The sequence below is a fragment of the Ictalurus punctatus genome, chromosome 16, assembly GCF_001660625.3.
Source record: "Ictalurus punctatus breed USDA103 chromosome 16, Coco_2.0, whole genome shotgun sequence".
Taxonomy (NCBI): Eukaryota; Metazoa; Chordata; class Actinopteri; order Siluriformes; family Ictaluridae; genus Ictalurus; species Ictalurus punctatus.
Genome location: NC_030431.2, coordinates 23,928,083 through 23,945,269, shown reverse-complemented (window position 1 = coordinate 23,945,269; position 17,187 = coordinate 23,928,083). Strand labels below are relative to the sequence as shown.

Below are 17,187 nucleotides of genomic sequence, written 5' to 3'. Positions count from 1 at the left end.
TTAGAAAACTAAAATTTTATTTACCAAAAAAACCTTCTTTTTCTTTTAAACAGACGACTCGGAGGGAAATATTTCCGAAAAGCAGCCGATAAGAGTCCGGCGTCGGTGGGAACTCCTTTAATACTGTTTAAAAATCATCTCGGGGAAATTCCTCAAGAAATCCGGTGAGAAAACGCCAAGAATACATTTCTGGAAATTCTCGGCGAAAACAACATCTACTTTGAAGATGTTAAAATATTAAATTATTTTGATTTATTTGGGGTTTTTTATCACAACATAATTCCCATAGTTCCATTTGTGTTCCTCCAGAGTCTGGATGACTTTATTATTACTCTAAAACGTGGGGAAAAAATAAAAATAAAGAATGAATGTATCTAAACTTTTGACCAGTAGTCTATATACACACACACACACTACATATTAATCAGTCGTCACACTTTAGGCCACGCCTCCTACTGAATCGGAGTCTGAACGTTATGTGTTCTGAGTGAAGCCAAACTCTGTGTTGAGGACCTAACTGTTTTTAACTTTGCTAGTTTGAAGACTGTGTGATGGATTAGACACGCAGTCCACACGATGCTAAACTGGCAGCTATACGCCGTCCTTATCTGTGTGCAACATTAGTTTGGATCGAAACGCTTATCCAACGTTTGGATAAAAGGGGAAAACATTTTATTTTCCACACTACTGATAGACAATATTTTATTCTGCACACAGGAAACATAACTGAACAAGATAGAAAATTAAACGGCTCGCAAAATGATGTAATTTTATTTCAATTACGTACATATTTAACAGAATGGCAAAGGATTTGTTTTTGGAATAAACATGTCCAAAAGTGGGAAACGCGTCGATCTTATTGACCGGAGGAGGACTCGGGTCTCGTCGTCTCGGGCACCGCGTTAAACTGGAACTCGTCGTCCGTGTGTACGGGATCCACCTCCGCCGAGCCGGGGCTTTGTGGCTTGGCTAAAGTCCCGTAAATAGCCATGGCCTAAAAGCAGGACAGAGGGAGAAAAGGATGAGGATAACAATCCCTGAGCTCCGGGTTTGATCAAACATTCGAACGTTAGTAGAGAATTACTACAATATTAAATCTTTAACTGTGTTTTCAGGTAGCGGTTTATGAAATATTTCGATATTTTCCCGTTTGATTAATATATAAAATTCCATATTTGGTGGAAAATAAAGCGGAAAAGGCTGATCCTTGGTTATGAAAGCGTGCCGGAGGCTGACCTGTGTGACCATGCTGGAGATGTCTCCCGTGTTGGACGGCAGGATGATGGTGTTCGTCTGTTTGGCCAGGTTGGAGAAAGCGGAGACGTACTGCTCGGCAACGCTGAGGGACGCCGCTGCGTTTCCATTCTGATAAAACGAAGAACACACACAAAATAGTACAACGTGCTCAACATAACTCGGTCCTGTAGAACACTGCGCAGCACGACGTAAAGGCTGCATTTTGGAAAAATAAAAAAAACCAAATCAGTGTCATGAAGAAAATAAAGAAAATATTACACTAAAGCTGCATTTAAAATGTGCTACGGGTGCTCTATCCGATTAAAGTCCTACTCGAAGTAAACACAAATTGAATTACGACGTGTGGAGGATTCCTGTTTTAGTCGCATTATCGACGTGCGTTACAGACACGTACACACCTTAATCACACTGTTAGCGTCGTGCGGGAGTTCTCACCGCATTTTGCGACAGGACACGTACACACACGGCAGCGTTCGACCGTTTGACGGCAAACAAGAGAGCACGGCTGCGTCCCAAACCACGTACTTACCTGCTGTATAGTAGGAGAAATGCATGCATCTCAGCTACTATATAGACGGTAAGTACGCGGATTGGGACGCAGCCCACGGCTTCAAACAGTCGTCTTTTTGCACGTACAGCACGACGAATAATTAACCGCACTTGAAGCTTTCGTACAATGATAATGATAAAAAAGTAATAATTCCCCATTTCCACACACACACACACACACACACACACACACACACACACACACACACACACAGTACCGTACCTGCTTAGTCAGCGCATCAGAGAGAAGCCTAATGGCCTGAGCTTTAGCCTCCGCTTTAGCCAACAAAGCATTCGCCTCTCCTGTAATACAAACACATCATAGTACAACACACACACACACACACACACACACACACACTGCTTGTCGATGACAGGTGTTCTCGCCTCTCCTATTGTATCTCACACTGTTAACACACAGCTTTAACTGCACCTGCAGCTTTGTTGATCTGCTCTGCTTTCTCTCCCTCAGAAGCCAGGATCTGCGCTCGTTTACGTCCCTCCGCCACGTTGATGGCCGCCTCCCTCGTTCCCTCCGACTCCAGGACTGTCGCTCTCTTCCTCCGCTCCGCTTCCACCTGCGCAGGAGTCGCACGTCAGCACCGTACCGTAAACCTTCGCGCTTTTCCCTTTTATCCCAGGCTAAAGAGGTGAAAATGTAATGGAAGGTAATAGCTACGAGTTTAGCAGGTCCGAATCCTTGCACGCTCGATCGCCTCGATCGTACTTAGATTCTGATCTACAGCGCCCTCCGTTAATATTGGCACCCTTGGTAAATACGAGCAAACCAGGTTGTCTTTATCGTTTGATGTTTTTATTTTTTTTTATTTTTTTTTAAATCACAAAAATACTCTGCTCTAAAAACACATTTGTTAAATATAGGTGTGCAACAATTATTTGGCACCCTTTAAGTCAATACTTCCCTTCAGCACTACCTCCCTTAGCCAAGAGAACACCTCTGAGTCTTCTCCTATAACGCCGGTCAGTCGTGTGTTCCAATATTTTTGCTCGCCTACACATTGGGTGGTCTGATACGAAATGCCGTTTGACAAGTCTACACGTGGAAATACCAGGAAATAAATACCAGGCTGAAATCCTAGACTCTCTCGTACTCATCTTTTGTTCGACAAAAACAATCCAATCGGCTGCTCCGAAATAGTTTCGCGGGGGACTGTCATCGACGGTCGGTGTCCTTTTATAGAGCGTGTCCGTTCTCACCTGCATCTGCATGGACTCTTTGACGCGCGGTGGGACGTGAATGTCCTTGATCTCGTAGCGCAGGCAGCGAATCCCCCAGAAATCAGACGCCTGGTTGATGGAGTGCACCATGTTGGCGTTCAGCGACTCTCTCTCCTGAATAACAAAAGTGACAAATGGATTTCCTGTGGTGTAAAAGTGGGGGGTGTTTAAAAAACACTACATGACACGCTTTTATAGGAAAATAATCAACGTCGCCATGGTAACGGTAGCTCCGCTTCGTCACACCGCCCTGACTTTGATTGTTTTCCTGAAACAGCATGACCCCAAGTGTTTCATTCCATAGTGGCCACCTTGACATATGTAGTTTAGAGCAAACTGGCCGAAGACAAAGTATTAACCCGTGTCGAGTGCAAAAGTTTGTACACCCTCCCCTCTTTTTTCACAACGAATTCTACTTTTATTTTTTGTAGATGAAAAGAAGTCATATTAAGAAATATGGATCTAAGAGGAACGTAGAGAAAATCTGGAAGATGCAAAGGGTGGTGGAGGGTGTAACTGCCCCCCCCCCCCCCCCAACACCTTTTTTAGATTTTTAATCATATACACATTTTGCTCATTATTTGTTAAAATTGAAATCTTGATATGTGACCCTAAATGTCTTTGCTGTAAATGAAACTTCCTTCTGTATACAAACGTTTGCACTCTCAGATTGGGTTTTTCATAAAGATAAGGGGGGGGGGGGGTTTACCCTGAAAACTTTATCCAGAGTGAGTTTTCCTAACTCCGATCTCATCGTGGTCTGTGCCAGCTGGGTCACTGCATACTCGGGGTCCTCGACTCCGTAACTGGCCTGGAGTAGGACAGAAAAAAAAAAAAACAAGAACAAAAAGGAATTACACAAGATCAAATATATCGAACGGGTCATCAAGCACGGTGCCGTGTCTCAGGACATACCTTAAAGGGGTCGAGTATCCTCAGGTACAGAACTCCATCAATCTGTAGTGTCACGTTGTCTGATAGACGGGGAAAAACAAACAAACAAACAAACAAAAAAAAAAAACACACTGATTACCTGATTCATGTGAAGGAAAAAAAAAAAATCAACTCGTTTTTATTCAGGCTCAGGTTCAGAAACTGTGACCGAATCCTAAAATATCTCTGTATTTGAGTCGTAGATATTCATACACAAAACTGATCCTGATCAAGGCTGAGCTCTTATCTCTTACATGAATAACACGAAGAAATAAAAATAATTAAATAAATAAAAGAGTGTCCCGTGTGTCCGGAAAACATTTTAAAAAAACTTCAAGTGAAAAACTATCAAACAAGTAGAACTCGAAGCCAACGGTCTAATTATTCTTGTTATGAATTTGCACGGGGTGTAACGGTACATCCTGAAGCAAAAACACGTGACCTTTGTAGGGAACGTGGGACTCGTATCGTGGAAATCCGCATTCTATTCATTACGCGTGTAATGCAGTCGCACTGTTTGAACACCAGAGGTCCCGATCTGCGCAAGGCGTTGATTTAAAACGCATAGAGAGAAAATGCTGGTCACATGATCGCGTTCCTTCGTGGAGGTGGCGGAATTCAGACGGGCGATTTAGCCGACTTTGGAGCTCTATTTACAGTTAAAACTATGCCTCGGGTGCTGCTCGTTACATTTCCCCCGGGTCAGTGACTTTGTTGATTTAATACAATTTTTGGGAGAATTTATACATTTATGTATATTTATTTAAGACCTGGTGAACTTGTAGTACATTTTGTTTACAATCTTAAACCTCTGTTCGTAGCAGTTTTTTGTTGTTGTTGTTTGGCATTGTTGATGATTCGGTAATAATCATTTTTTGGAGTCTTTTCAGTCATAATTTTCCTTCGTTCAAATTTCGTTCCGAAATATTCTGAGAACCGGATCGAATCGAATCGTGAAGCCGGTATCGTAAATCGAATCCACTCGTTACATACCCAGTAATCTGTATGGACGGACAAAAACGAACAGCATTATGCCTCCTGCACTTAGAGGCAGAGGCATGAAAAAGATTCTTCCTACTCACCGAGAGTTACAGCAGACTGCTCTGGCACATCGATCACAATCTCTTTAAGGCTCTGCACATAGCGGATTTTGTCCAGGATCGGGATTAATACATTCAGCCCCTGGAGGAATGATACGATGTCTTAGTGAGGATATCTTGAACAAGTTATTTAATACAGTACAGTGTTTCTCAATATGAGATGATTATACAACAAATACAAGACTATTAAACTTATTCTAGACACATTTATTCATTTCAGGCTTACAACTGTCTTCATCTACAGGGTGTCTGAAAAGCTAGGAACCGATGAGAGTAATACTACATAGCGAGTGAGCGAGCGTACAGATTAATAACCTACAGGCTCGAGTATTCGGTGGAAGCGGCCCATCCTCTCCACCACCCATGCTTCCTGCTGCGGCACGAACAGAATCACCGTGTTCATGGGAAGGCTGGATGCCCATCGCTGCTGAGCTCGAGTCCCCCAAAACACCGGGACGGACCGGCATGGGTGCTAGACACACACACACACACACACACACACACACACAGAGTCTTTAGAGACACAAATAGGTTACGGGTAAAAATTTACATTTAAACTAGCAGAAGAGGTAGGTAGATAGATAGACAGACAGATGAACAATAGACAGAGATAGACAGAGAGACAGAGATAGACAGACCGATAAACAGACAGACAGACAGATAGACAGACAGACAGACAGATGAACGATAGATAGACAGTTGACATAGATAGGTAGACAGATAGACATAAACAGATAGAAAGACAGACAGAAACAGATAGATAGACAGAAACAGACAGAAATAGATAGAAATATAGACAGACAGATTGACAGACAGACAGACAAAGAGATAGAGATAGATAGATAGATATATAGACAGACGAACGATAGATAGACAGATAGACAGATAAGTAGACAGAAACAGATAGACAGACAGAAACAGATAGATACACAGACAGACAGACAGAAACAGATAGATACACAGACAGACAGACAGAAACAGATAGATACACAGACAGACAGACAGAAACAGATAGATACACAGACAGACAGACAGAAACAGATAGATACACAGACAGACAGACAGAAACAGATAGATACACAGACAGACAGACAGAAACAGATAGATACACAGACAGACAGACAGAAACAGATAGATACACAGACAGACAGACAGACAGAAACAGATAGATACACAGACAGACAGACAGACAGAAACAGATAGATACACAGACAGACAGACAGAAACAGGTAGATACACAGAGACGATAGATAGATAGATAGATAGATAGATAGATAGATAGATAGATAGATAGATAAAAACAACCTTTGGAACATCCCACTACACAGTACAGTCCTGGAGATGTTTACATGATAAATTATATTTCTGCATGAAACTGAAATCCTGACTCTGTGTTCTCTCTCACATGAGGAGCTCGCGCTGTCATTCGCAAATGTCACTTACCTTTAGAAGCCCACTTCCGGCCCGACACACTACCGTCCTTAGCATACTGTGTTAATATTAAGCACTTTTTGTGTGCTAAAATAATAAATTCAATTATTTTTCACACCTTTAAACCTTCAGTTATAAACACGAACCTCTCCACACTTGAGCTAGCTAAAAGTTGCGACCGGTTACATCAGAGCTACGTTTCTCCCAACCGTTTTCCGACAAACCCCGCCTTCCTGTTCTGGGATTGGTCGGTTTGACCAGGCGTCATCATGGAAGAATGATTTCTGAACGGCAAAAGCGCGTGCGCGCTGAACCATTGGATAGTTTATTGTCCAATCGGCAGTCTTCTCACGAACTAATAGGCTGCTATAGCGCACGAGGCGGGGTTTGTCGGAAAATAAGTGCAAACTTCAACGTCAGTGAGTGGTACAGTGCTAAAATGGGTCCGGCCACGTGCTGGAAACACAACGCATCAACATGTCGTTCCGGGTGTTTGTTTCAAACGTTGTTGTTTACGTCAAAAATCTGAATTAGCAGGACTCAAAACCATCAGGATGGACTGTGTTTCACTACCTCTATTTTTCTCTTTCTTTCTTAAACATTTTTTTTTTATAAGTCAAGTTAGTTAAAAGAAAAAACACACACAAATCTCAGCATTGCTAGGACACAATATAGTGCACTACTTAGTGAATTCCTTATTTTATCAGCAGTAGGATCTGTTGTTTTTGTTTGTTTGTTTGTTTGTTTGTTTGTTTGTTTTGGTCATTTGGAGAAACCAGTCTGTCTAGAAAAGCAGAGACTACCTTCTCAATTCTGATTGGTCAGAAGGTGTTGATTAATTTTCAGTAAGAGCAGCTCTGACAATAGTGCAGCTGCAACTCAAATCGCAGGTTTATAATAATCCACTCATACACTTGGATGTATGGCAGATGTTCCACATAATCAGAATAAACAAAATAAATAAAATAAAGGTTTGTAGTTGTGGATATGTTGATGATGTTTTCTATAAGAAGGTTTTTATTGAACATTTATGGAATGAATCTCCAGTGTCAGAGCTTTGTCAGAGGTAAAAGTCGTAACATTAACTTTTGCATCATGGGAAAGTTTTCAGAATTTAAAAAAAAAAGTTTGCGTTTTCTGGTTTCTCAGTAAAATAACAAATTGAACATTTGTCTTATTTACTGTCTGGTGTGGAAACGGCTGTTTATAGCTGTATATATCACTATAACCTAAGTGATAACAGGAGCTCACTTGTTTCACAGACTTTACCACAACATTAAATGGTAACTATTTAAATTGTAGTCTAAGAGGAAGAAAACCTTTTAGATGTTCCATTGTAGAGAAATATTCAACTTTAGGGTGGTAACAGTATCTCCACAGCATCACACCACACCTACGTAACTAACATATTGATGTTCTGATATGTCTGTTGATACACCAAGCTTAACGGGCTTTTATAAACAAGATAGACTATTTTCTGGTATTGCAGTAGTCAAATTAGAGATCAGAATTCATCACCATTAAACTATCAATCAAAGATAGCTGTCTAAAGCAAAGTCACCAGCTGATGTGATCTGCTGTCCTTGTTACATCAGCTATAAGAACGCAGCAATAACCATCGTGTGTTGTCATGTACTAGATTAGAGATGTAGAGAACTGCCAGTGTGCATTAAAATATCAGACATAATCAGACACACTTGTTAGTCACAGTCACCAGACTCCTGTCATACAGCATACAGTCGGCCAGAGAGCCGTGGTTAATTAAATTAGGGGAAAGCTCATGCAGTGGAGATCTCAGCTTGGGTTCATGTGAACAGAAAGTGGAGCTGAGCTGCAGTAATAATGATGTAATACACTTTAATGCTTTATTTTTAATCAAATGGACCTGTTTTTATTAAAAAGAAGCCCTGTTTATACATCCTACATCCTGTTTATAACTACTTTTATACATACATACATATATATATATATATATATATATATATATATATATATATATATATATATATATATATATATATATATATATAGGGAGAGAGAGAGAGAGATTGTTTAATCATGATTACTGCCACCAATATAAATAATAATAATAATAATAATAATAATAATAATAATAATAATAATAATAATAATAACCAGAATGTAGGATAAAAAATAAAAATAATAATATACATTATTTAGTATAAATTAGCTTTATTTAATAGCTATCATATTAAATACTAAACGTTACTAGTATAAGTATTCAATAATACATTTACCTTTATTATTGTTAATATAAATGTTCAATTAACTAAAATAAATATATCCAATGTGATTCTGACTAGTACTGTATAAGTGGTTACAAAAAGTCAGTGTGTGAGTAATTAAATGTTTAACTTAATTTAATGTTTCATATTAAACTCAGCTTTTGGTTTGGAGATGACATTAGCTAGAAAATAATTAAACAAACAAACAAATAAAACGATATGGAAAAATATGGAAATTGCATCAGATCGTCAAATGAGTTGGAACAAATTGAGTTTAGTCAGTAGACTAAAATAAGATTTAATGTACAATTTGACACACTTAAAAAAAAATAATACTAATAATAATTTTCGTTAAACAGAGACGTCACTTCCGTAAATAGTTATCAAGGCGAACGCGGTTGCCACGGAAACGCGGTGCACTTTAGAAATCAGCGCGTCACACCTGTTCCTTCTGAATGTTTATTTAGCGTTAGGACACACCCTCTGCGCTGGTGATTGGTCGGTTGTTTTTGGTGTCCCGCACTCATTTGAAGTCCTCTCTTAGTTGAATGGTTGGGCCTCACGTCATTTAAGAGTGATTAGTCCCGCCCTGTGGATCATTCCGCTTTTCCTCGGTGTGAGAGCGACGTGTTTGTTTGTTTTTTTATCATGGCGAGGGGAGCAGAGGGAGTCTGGACGTGGCACCTGTAGGACACTTCATCATTCCAGTGCAACAAATAAAGTGACTAATAAACTGTAAAGTGAGTTTGGAAATGTGTCCGGACGGGAAGCTGACTTTTTCCTGATAAAAACAATCACCAGAAGCGGAGTAAAGAGCTTGACATGTCTCTTCTGTGTGTCAGAGGTGAGTGAGTGTGTGTGTATATATGATTTTTTGTTTGTTTGTTTGTTTTTAATTATGATTTTTTTTAAAAATTAAGTTGTACTAGTTGAGTTGTTTTACAGAAGCTCAGTTCAAACACATGTATTCTCATTCTAATTCATGAGTCTTATATTTAAAATAAGTTTTAAGTACTTCTTATAAAGGAATATATTGTGTTAAACATGTGTGTGTGTGTGTGTATATATATTCCAAACAAAAATGGTACAATTAGAAAATATGAGGTATATCTCCACATCTCCACATCTGCTCCCAGCTGTTTCCTTCAGCGCGACTGAATTTCTGTCTTTAAAAAAAAAAGAAGTTGTTTTAAAAATCTTAATTTAAGGTCAGAATTATTCGAACAATCATATAATTATGTAATATAATATAATCTGGGTTTTTGCTTGGGTGGTGGTGGTGGTGGTGGTGGTAGTAGTAGTAGTTGTTTGTGGGGTTTGAAATTACTCAAAGGAAATTGTTTATTTATTTATTTATCCCCCCCACATGTTGTTTTCAACCATTATCCTTACTGTATTTGTGTAAGAAAGCGGGCATGACTTATAGTACTTATAATGAGAAGTCTGTCCATTTCACCAAACAGCATGTTTGAGATTGAATGAAGGAATACAGTGACTCACCTTATTTTATATGTACACATAAGAACAATCAACATGTCGATTTTATATATGTATGTATGTGTATATGTGTAGTTATTTTGAAAATGCAACTAAAGGACATAAAGGAGACAGACGGAGAATTTCTTGATCTATGTTGTGTATGTTTTGTAAAATAATGAAATGAACATAGACTCCAGAGCAGACTAAATGAGAACTTGAGTCTGATCTTATGAGTCCACTGATAAAAAGTCATATGTGTGTGTGTGTGTGTGTGTGCATGTGTGAGAGAGTCCTGTACACATTCTTAGTAACGAGCAGCTTTCCTCTGGTGCTAGTCGCCAATCCCAGATCAGCATCTGCCCGTTCTGGGGTCCGATGTCCGATCTCTGTGCTTCAGATCCGACGAGGGCGACGTGACATGGAGCTCCCGTCACGTCGCACTTACACTCTCGGTTGTCACAGATCAATTTTGAGAAATGCGTACAGATGAGGCACTGAGACTCGAGGATGTGAATTCTCAAACGAAACGAAGTGAAACTTTGAGCACTGGCAATTGTTTGTACTAAAATAATGATACTTTTTGACCTAAAGAGTTAAAATGTTTCATTTTTAAACCGTAATTTCCCCCCGTTCCCTTCCTGTACAGGTGTGTTAGTGATGGAACGACGGCCCAGGATTTAGTGAATTGTTTATTTATTTTTTTAAAAAAATTCTTGTAATTTTTTATTTATTTAATTTTTTGGGGGGCAAACACAGAAATGAACTCAAGCGAACGCTGTAATATTCTGAGGAGCTTGCGATTTATTTATTTATTTATTTCCAAAATGATGGCGGATTAGGGGCAAGACACGTCACGTGACGTCATCACAAGGCGCGTTCAGCCAAGGCCCACGTGTGGAACGTGTACAGCTAAAAGGTCTCATTTACCAACAAACATCACTGCGAAAGACCACGCAAAGCAATTCGTGTGATTACGATTTCGCCAATGGGGGGGGGGCGCACAAAAAAACTCTGCAAATTGCGTCGCACATTTTAAAAATAAATAAATTAACGCTACGTAATTAAGCATTTTTGGCTGCAATAAACACAGAAAAACTCTCCGAAATTCTGTAAGGACTTATTTATTTATTTATTTATTTATATTTATTTATTTTGTTTAATAGCTGCTGTGTCGTACGTGATAACAGGAAGTAACTTATTTCATGGACGTTTCACAACATTAAATTTAACCATGAACAGATAACACATTATTTATTTATTTTTTTTAAAGCATTTTTATGGATATGACTTTCTTAAAATGTCATTTTTGCAAATTGAGGAATAAAACCTTTTCAGGAAGTGCTGTTTGAGGCAAAGTAAAATTATTTTATTTTATTTTCCGTCTCGAATGTCTTTTATACACGCACTTTTTTTGAATCCTGTTCATTGTAAGGATCGTCTACATTTTGGCCGAGAGGGAAAACCGCATGCGTTCTCTTTTCCCACCCAAACGTTTCCTTAAACAGCTCTGCGTTCGACTCGGATCCTTTCAACCTCACTCGGAAGTCGCTTTGAGAGAAATGTTTCTGGTAACTGATTGAAACAGAATCCCCAGTGCTTGGCGGTAACTCTCTGAACGAGACGTGTACGGTTTCATTGCTCCAGCTGTGTGTGTGTGTGTGTGTGTGTGTGTGTGTGTGATGAAGAGAAGGTGGGTGGACCTCAGCAGTCGACTCTTCTGGCAAACCGCCCCTTCCCTTTTTTTGTTCCTCCAGATTTATTTATGCGTGTGCTGCATAATGAGCCGTCACCGAATCTCCACAGAACAATCCCACGAGCACAAAAGCGGCTCTGACGTCTCCCGACGACCCGAACGATAACCGCGTGCGGCGTGAAAAACGGAAATCTCCCTCGCTTACAAGGACGGACTTCATGAACTAGTTTACTGGATATTTATTCACGATCGTTCTAACCACGTATCGTAACCCCTGTTTATCGAGCGGAACATTTTTCCCTGGTTTGCGGTTTATCTTTATTAAGAACAGTATGGAAGTACCTTTTTAAGTGCAAGATCGTCAGTCACGGGGCTCCGTAAGCAGTTCACCCAGCAAATGAAGCCTTAGACGTTCTCTACAATTGTTCAGAGAGTAAAACCGCTGAAATTCTCCTACCCGATATTCCCAATATTTACATACGTTTCCCTAAAAATGTACCAAAATGTGAACGCCCACGTATTTCTGCGTTCGAGGCCTGCCACGACAAGGTGTAAAAGGTGCGAAAGGAATTTCTCCATCCGGGTCTTTCAGGGTGAAGAGTAGTGCGTCCGTGTCGTGTTGGAATCGGTGGCCGGAAAAGCAGAGAGGAATTTTGGGGAATTTGTGACGTAACGTTAGAAACGATGCGTGACGAGTCGGAACGAGCGGCACGTCCGGATTTCGAATCGCGTGCAGAACTGTGTAGAATATGACTTGAAGCTGATTGGGCAGTAGGAGGGGAAGTTCTGTGTCGGTCGGGGTGGGCGACGCGACCCAGAATATCGTATCGGGATTCTCGAAGACATTTCTGTGGAAGGCGATACTGTGTGTCTCGTGATGCGGGCTGTAGGTTTCCTCACAGAACTGCCAGCAATGTGGTTTTCAAAACTTTGTAAATAATAAAAAATTTACCTTTTTATTATTATTATTATTATTATTATTAATAAACTTAAATTTGTAATAAATTTATTTTTATTTCTTGTAAATGGGGAAAAAAAAAAAATTTTTTTACACTGAAAGAGGTTAAATCGTAATTATTTAAAATGTGTATATATTTTTATGTAATTAAAAGAAAAGCATATTATGAGAGAATTTAATGACGATATCGATCGTATATCGTTCCATCTTCCAGCCGTGATGTCCGTCATGATGTTCGTTTGGTTTGAGATGTTTCTCTTGCTGTTTTACCTTGAGCCGGAAATCACGTTTGCAGGTTTTACAAGTTTTAATAATATGCTATAAGTGCATGTTTGATATAATGTTGTCTCTTTTTGTTTGTTTGTTTCTGGTTATTTTCTGTGACTAAACAAAATGTTTTGTTTTTTAGTTTCCACTTCGATTGACAGTTTATTCACCTGACCTTATATTCCAGCTGCACGCACTCCCACCTTTACTGTGTTATTAGGCTGAAAGAGGCGTGGTTTGGTTTTCTCCCACTGTTGATGGAGGTGCGGCCTCAGTGGCTGTCGATCTCCGAGACGGAAATTCGTCTCTTGGTTACAGTAAGGGAGGTTCGACCTCTGTGCCTGTCAGTCTGAATGATGGAGGTGTGGCAGCTGCATCGCCTGGTTTTGATGAAGGAGGTGTGGCCTCTGCATCTCTTGGTTTTGATGAAGGAGGTGTGTTCTCTGCGTCTCTTGGTTTTGATGAAGGAGGTGTGGCCTCTGCGTCTCTTGGTTTTGATGAAGGAGGTGTGGCCTCTGCATCTCTTGGTTTTGATGAAGGAGGTGTGGCCTCTGCGTCTCTTGGTTTTGATGAAGGAGGTGTGGCCTCTGCGTCTCTTGGTTTTGATGAAGGAGGTGTGGCCTCTGCGTCTCTTGGTTTTGATGAAGGAGGTGTGGCCTCTGCGTCTCTTGGTTTTGATGAAGGAGGTGTGTTCTCTGCGTCTCTTGGTTTTGATGAAGGAGGTGTGGCCTCTGCGTCTCTTGGTTTTGATGAAGGAGGTGTGGCCTCTGCATCTCTTGGTTTTGATGAAGGAGGTGTGGCCTCTGCATCTCTTGGTTTTGATGAAGGAGGTGTGGCCTCTGCGTCTCTTGGTTTTGATGAAGGAGGTGTGTTCTCTGCGTCTCTTGGGTTTGATGGAGGAGGTGTGGCCTCTGCGTCTCTTGGTTTTGATGAAGGTGTGGCCTATGTGCCTGTCAGTCTCAATGATGGAGGTGTGGCCTCTGCGTCTCTTGGTTTTGATGAAGGTGTGGCCTATGTGCCTGTCAGTCTCAATGATGGAGGTGTGGCCTCTGCGTCTCTTGGTTTTGATGAAGAAGGTGTGGCCTATGTGCCTGTCAGTCTCAATGATGGAGGTGTGGCCTCTGCGTCTCTTGGGTTTGATGGAGGAGGTGTGGCCTCTGCGTGTCTTGGTTTTGATGAAGGTGTGGCCTATGTGCCTGTCAGTCTCAATGATGGAGGTGTGGCCTCTGCGTCTCTTGGTTTTGATGAAGGAGGTGTGGCCTCTGCGTCTCTTAGCAGGTGTGGCCTCTGCGTGTCTTGGTTTTGATGAAGGTGTGGCCTATGTGCCTGTCAGTCTCAATGATGGAGGTGTGGCCTCTGGGTCTCTTGGTTTTGATGAAGGAGATGTGGCCTCTGTGCCTGTCAGTCTCAATGAAGGAGACATAGCTTCTGTTGCTATCAGTCTTAAAGAAGGAGGTCTGGCCGCTGTGTCTGTCAGTCTCTGTTAAGAAGGCGTGGCCTCTGCCTGGAGGTCTCAATGGGGGAGCCTTGGCCTATGTATCTCTTAGTTTTGGTGAAGGAGGCGTGGTGTCTGTGGCTGTCAGTCTTTGTGACGGAGGCGTGGTCTTACTCAAAGCTGACATCAAATCATATTATAATGAACTGCATCTAAATCAATTTTATATTTATATCTGTTTCCTGTTTTAAATGTATTTATCACAAATTGAAATGCGTTGTCACATTTAGAAAGGAAATATGATCAGTTTTTATAGCATTCAAACACTGAGCTAACTAATATAATGGTCAAACTGCCTAGTCCGGGAGGTCCTGTGTGTCTGTGTGTGTGTTTTGATGCGTGTCTGCCGATTAAACGATCCCGAGTTACTGAAGCGAGTGGTGAAGTTAAGGACTGGGGAAGGCGTACGACCCGGTCCGGAGCGTGACTGACACACATGACTCACCTTCTCCTTTACCCCATCGCTTCAGTTTCCTTATTTCTGTCCAGACCAAAGCCTATCTCTATGGTGATGTCATTACACACAGACCCGGCGTGAGTGCACACGGCCCAACTGAACATCCTATCTCGTCAAATCAACATCACCCGTTCATCTTTAATATCACTCCAGGCTAATTTCCTCTTAGCGGTCCTGTTTATTGTTCTGCTCTCGTCTTTCCAGTCATCCGTCACAGGACGGGCTTTATCGAAGTCGTTCAGAACGTTCTCCCAGCACGTTTCTACTTTTAGTAAAGGAAGGAGTCGCGTGCACCACAAGCTTGAAGGTGAAGACGTAACTGTCGTTCACCTGTCGCTTGGAAGAAGGTGTGCGTGGTTACTCTAATCCACTTCACACATTAAACTTGGCCAACTGGCCGTCCTGGATCCTAACTGACTCTAAAGCAAATAGGTTTCGCTCCGTGTAGAAGGAAAACGTGCCTGTAGTATACAAGCGGGCGGTTATAAAGTGTTGCCATGGAGTTAATCTTTATACCATCACCAGTAAGAGGGCAGTAACCTTAACATACTTAATATACAACCTCAACATCGTATATTTATTGAAGGAGCATCTCTAAACCTTTAACATGTATAAACTTGTGTTTCAGTTTTGGAGAAGGGGCGTGGCCTCTCTGCCTGTCCGTCTCGGTGAACAAGGTGTGGCCTCTGTGTCGCTTAGTTTTGGTGAAGGAGGCGGGGCCTCTCTGCCTGTCAGCCTTGCTGAAGGAGTATACTTTATAATTATTGGGTGTGAGAAGCTTATTTGTTCTGGTTTTGTTTTTTTTTTTTTGTTTTTTTTAAGATTAGCTTCTTATTGTGATTTAACATTTTGCCATTTTTGTCTTTTGTTAGTAACCGGTCCTGGCAGCGAGAGCTAGATCAAACAACAGTCATAAAACTACCATGAGACTCTTGCTACGTGATTTAGTATGACATGATTAACCTATAGACTCCATGCCTCTCTCACTGGAAGAAGGCCACGCCTAATTCTTCTAAGCTTGACGAACAGAAGCACGTCTTCTTTACGGACAGGCAGGAACGTAAGCCGCTCCTCCTTCATTGGGACTGACATCGCTTAAGCCGCGCCCGTTTTACTGAGATCGACAGCAGTGAGGCCACGCCTCCTTCACCGTGACCGACCACACCTATGTCAGTTGGACTGTAAGGCAAAGAGACTGCAAAAGGAAATTCATTCCATAACATGTCGAAAGATCGATCAGGGAGGGAAAAAAAGAGCCGTGCCTGTGGCCTGAGATTTTCCCGAAGCAGGGACGGTTTATTATCTGCCTATCATCAATATTGAAAGCTGTTCATGGGTTCAAATCAATCTACACTTCTTTGTGGGGGGAATCAAGTGACCCAGATGTACAATACAAGCTATTCGAGATGAAAGTTGTGCTTTACTACAGTGATGAGTTTGCTGGAGTGCGTTGGAGAAAATAAAAATGTTATCCGATGCAGAAGAATAGGTTCGGTCGCTGGTAGAGAATTGTTGACGCTGTTATCAGGGGAAAAGTAGGGCAGGATGCACTGCGCGAACAAGAAAGAGCGAGAAATAAAGTGGAAGCAAAAGGGAAAGAGATTGGAATTGTAATCCTCTGTCCATCTGTTGGCAGTTTAAGCGTCCACGCACCTCGCTCTCTCTTCAGACGGCCAAAAGTAAATAACAAATTCCAGAAGCCGACGTGACGTGATTCCATCCTCACTTCCTGCTTCCTGTTGCACGGTTCCTGCTCGCTGACCTCCCCGGAAAGCCAATCTCTCCTCCGCTGTAGAGCCTTTTCTTGCCCCGATCCGTCAGTCATTCATCATGGGTGTAACATTTTTTTGACGTCCTTCTCGATTACACCGTGCGAGCGCAGAACGGCTAACTTGCTGGGGGTCAGTCGTAACAGAGGGGTTCTACAACAATCGTAACGGGTCTTCCCTCATTTTATTTACTTTTTTACCATCACCCTGTCGGCGATCCCGTTCGGCAGGAAACCCATCCACGGCCGAGAGATAAGGGAACAAAACTGGCCGTGTTTTCAGTGTGGGTGGAGCATGCTCTCTGTCCCCTGTCA

At 41.4% G+C, this 17,187-nt stretch overlaps 2 protein-coding genes across 6 annotated transcripts in view; one reads left to right on the top strand and one right to left on the bottom strand.

Annotated features, from left to right (window-relative positions):
* Positions 1-743: 743 nt before the first annotated feature.
* stoml2 (stomatin (EPB72)-like 2) lies at positions 744-6,727 on the bottom strand. The gene is made up of 10 exons (XM_017489757.3): positions 6,522-6,727; positions 5,398-5,550; positions 5,061-5,160; positions 3,961-4,019; positions 3,755-3,856; positions 3,025-3,159; positions 2,240-2,384; positions 2,030-2,109; positions 1,237-1,365; positions 744-994 (listed from the first exon to the last, which is right to left on the bottom strand). The coding sequence occupies exons 1-10, from the start codon at positions 6,564-6,566 to the stop codon at positions 857-859; spliced, it is 1,086 nt and encodes a 361-aa protein (XP_017345246.1). The 5' UTR covers positions 6,567-6,727; the 3' UTR covers positions 744-856.
* Positions 6,728-9,223: 2,496 nt separating this feature from the next.
* The window catches only part of unc13bb (unc-13 homolog Bb (C. elegans)), an 84,509-nt gene continuing 76,545 nt past the window's right edge, over positions 9,224-17,187 (top strand). For 3 of the 5 annotated variants that reach the window (XM_017489507.3, XM_017489506.3, XM_017489505.3), the window contains exon 1: positions 9,224-9,599. In XM_017489507.3, the coding sequence (XP_017344996.1) occupies positions 9,578-9,599 (22 nt within the window). In that variant the 5' untranslated portion in view covers positions 9,224-9,577. The remainder of the gene's footprint in view (positions 9,600-17,187) is intronic. The other 2 variants (XM_053686943.1, XM_053686942.1) reach the window with 1 other exon arrangement.